Source organism: Loa loa (assembly GCF_000183805.2).
Source record: "Loa loa unplaced genomic scaffold supercont3.95, whole genome shotgun sequence".
NCBI classification, from domain to species: Eukaryota; Metazoa; Nematoda; class Chromadorea; order Rhabditida; family Onchocercidae; genus Loa; species Loa loa.
In genome coordinates this window covers 175,945-178,150 of record NW_018108275.1, presented here as the reverse complement: position 1 = coordinate 178,150, position 2,206 = coordinate 175,945, and the positions used below count along the sequence as shown (strand labels likewise).

The 2,206-nt window shown below is 33.3% G+C and overlaps 1 protein-coding gene across 1 annotated transcript in view; it reads left to right on the top strand.

The window, feature by feature from the left end:
- Positions 1-1,231: 1,231 nt before the first annotated feature.
- LOAG_09395 (major facilitator superfamily transporter) overlaps positions 1,232-2,206 on the top strand; it is a gene marked incomplete at both ends in the record, with an annotated part of 4,391 nt that continues 3,416 nt past the window's right edge. The window contains 2 exons of the mRNA XM_020447921.1: positions 1,232-1,285; positions 2,007-2,125. Of these exons, the coding sequence (XP_020301894.1) occupies positions 1,232-1,285; positions 2,007-2,125 (173 nt within the window). The remainder of the gene's footprint in view (positions 1,286-2,006; positions 2,126-2,206) is intronic.

Below are 2,206 nucleotides of genomic sequence, written 5' to 3'. Positions count from 1 at the left end.
CGTAGTAATAATAGTAATAGTGATGGTAAGTGTCCCAGGTGATTATGCGAAAGGAACCGAATGTGATGATTCCAACAGTTCGGTCCAATGCAACCGAACGGTGCTGTGGGCGACAAGTGTCACAGAAATGTAGGAGAATAGGTGCAGAATTTTCTTTACGTTTGGTTATGTTATCTGTTTTGCTCAGTGACTTCATGAAAATAATGGGAATTCTCTGAAGATTCGACCGTCGTCCGAGGCAAGAATAGTTCAGCTTGGATATTCAGCAACATCGTTAATGATGATATCACTTTTTCTCTGGAAGAATAACATAGCAGAGACGATCCCTTATAAGATGTCATGATGTTCCGTGATATGATGTTGTAAAGGTTCAAATATCTGTCCGATTCCGGAAAAGAAAATTAATGGAAGAGGTAGGAGAGTCAGTAGTGAACAGAAGAAAGACAAAGATTGCAAGAAGAAAATGATTTGAAGAAAGAAGAGTTGGATGACTGCAAGGACGTTCAATAATGCAAAAAGACAAGAAAGAGATCAACAAGCAATTAAAGAGAAAGGGAAATGAATAAAATTGTCACAGAAGAAATTATTATGGATTCAAATTGCTAAGAAACAACCTTATCGGTAACGAAAAAAGTTAGTAGCAAAATTAGACAACCAAAGAGAGGAAAAGAAGAAATTGTGCTGATTTATATGCCAAATTGAAAGGTTTGAAAATTATTGTAATTAGAAATGTTTTGCTAACAAAATATCAGATTGGACAAAATCTCTGTCGAATTTATGATAATCTGAGTGAAAAGATGATGGCAAATGTGAGGGATATATGGGATGAATAGTTAATGGAAAGTATTTCAAATTAAACAACTACAGTTTTAAAAATTTCAAACAGTCAAGATAAAAATGAAAGAAACGATGGAATTGTGACAAGATTTCTGGAACAAATCCAAGCTGCGTAAGGAAAGGTTAATTAAATCAGGACAAGCTCGAAGCGATAAATATACCGAAATCAACTACCACGCCAAATAATGGTAGGATGCAGGATTAAAAAAGTTATGAATGACTCATGATTCAAGGAAATTCGGATTCCAAATCTCTGATCAAAATAGTTTGGTGTTATACTACAGATGACAATCCGGAAGATAACATAGCGAACTAAGTTGGATATCATTTTCAAAGATGAAAAGAATACACGAGCAGTGTCTAACCGCCTAGTGACTCTTACGTTTTGAATATAATGTGTGTTACCTGGGATTTGTTTCCAAAAAAAAACAAGAAAGAAATTGCCGAGGTTCACGAAGAAACAAAAAGTCAACTACTAATCAGCAATGTGATAATAAGAACTCGCAAGAGGGAAAAATCAAATCAACCTTTGGATATGATTAAATCGTGAAATGGCATAATAGTAGATAGTATTGAACTTTCCAAGGTAGAATACTTCATAGAGATTCATTGTTCCTTTTCTTATCTGTGAACTTTTTATTCCATCAAGTAGACATGGCGGAAAGTTGTTAAAGAAAAACAATATATTAATGGAATTTGGAACAGAGAAATATCCAACATTATCAGTGAAATCATTACATATATGGCGGATGATATAAAAGCATTAGATGAGAATGGACTATTTAAATATCTCAGGATGTTTAAGTTATTAAACTAAATAATCCTCCACAAAGCAAATACAAAAGCAATGCGATCTTAGTGATTCGATGTTTTTTGCAGAAATTGTTAATTAATTAAAATTAGACTTATAGGTTATCCATTACTGTTATATTTATTTCAGAATATTTGTAGGGAAGGAATAATCATTGAACATAATATTAGTGTTGGAAAAAATGTTTAACAAATTGACAAAGAAACTGAAATAATTGAAATAAAGTTATCCAAATGACAATTTGAGTAGACGGATGAGGGAAGCTTAGAAATTAAAAACGACGAAGTGAATAATGGAAGTTCTAATTAATTAGGATTAGATACTTCTTTCGCACCAACATACATTATGTCAATTATAGACACAACAATTTTACTGGTCACCAACTGAACTTGGTTTCATGGAAAGTGCATTCTTCTATGGTTATGCTATCACACAAATACCAGGTGGTATGCTTGCTGCCAAATTTGCACCAAATGTGTTAGTTTTTTATGTTGTTACTTATTTGTTTATAGATCTCTCCCTCTCTCTCTCTCTCTCTCTCTCTCTCTCTCTCTCTCT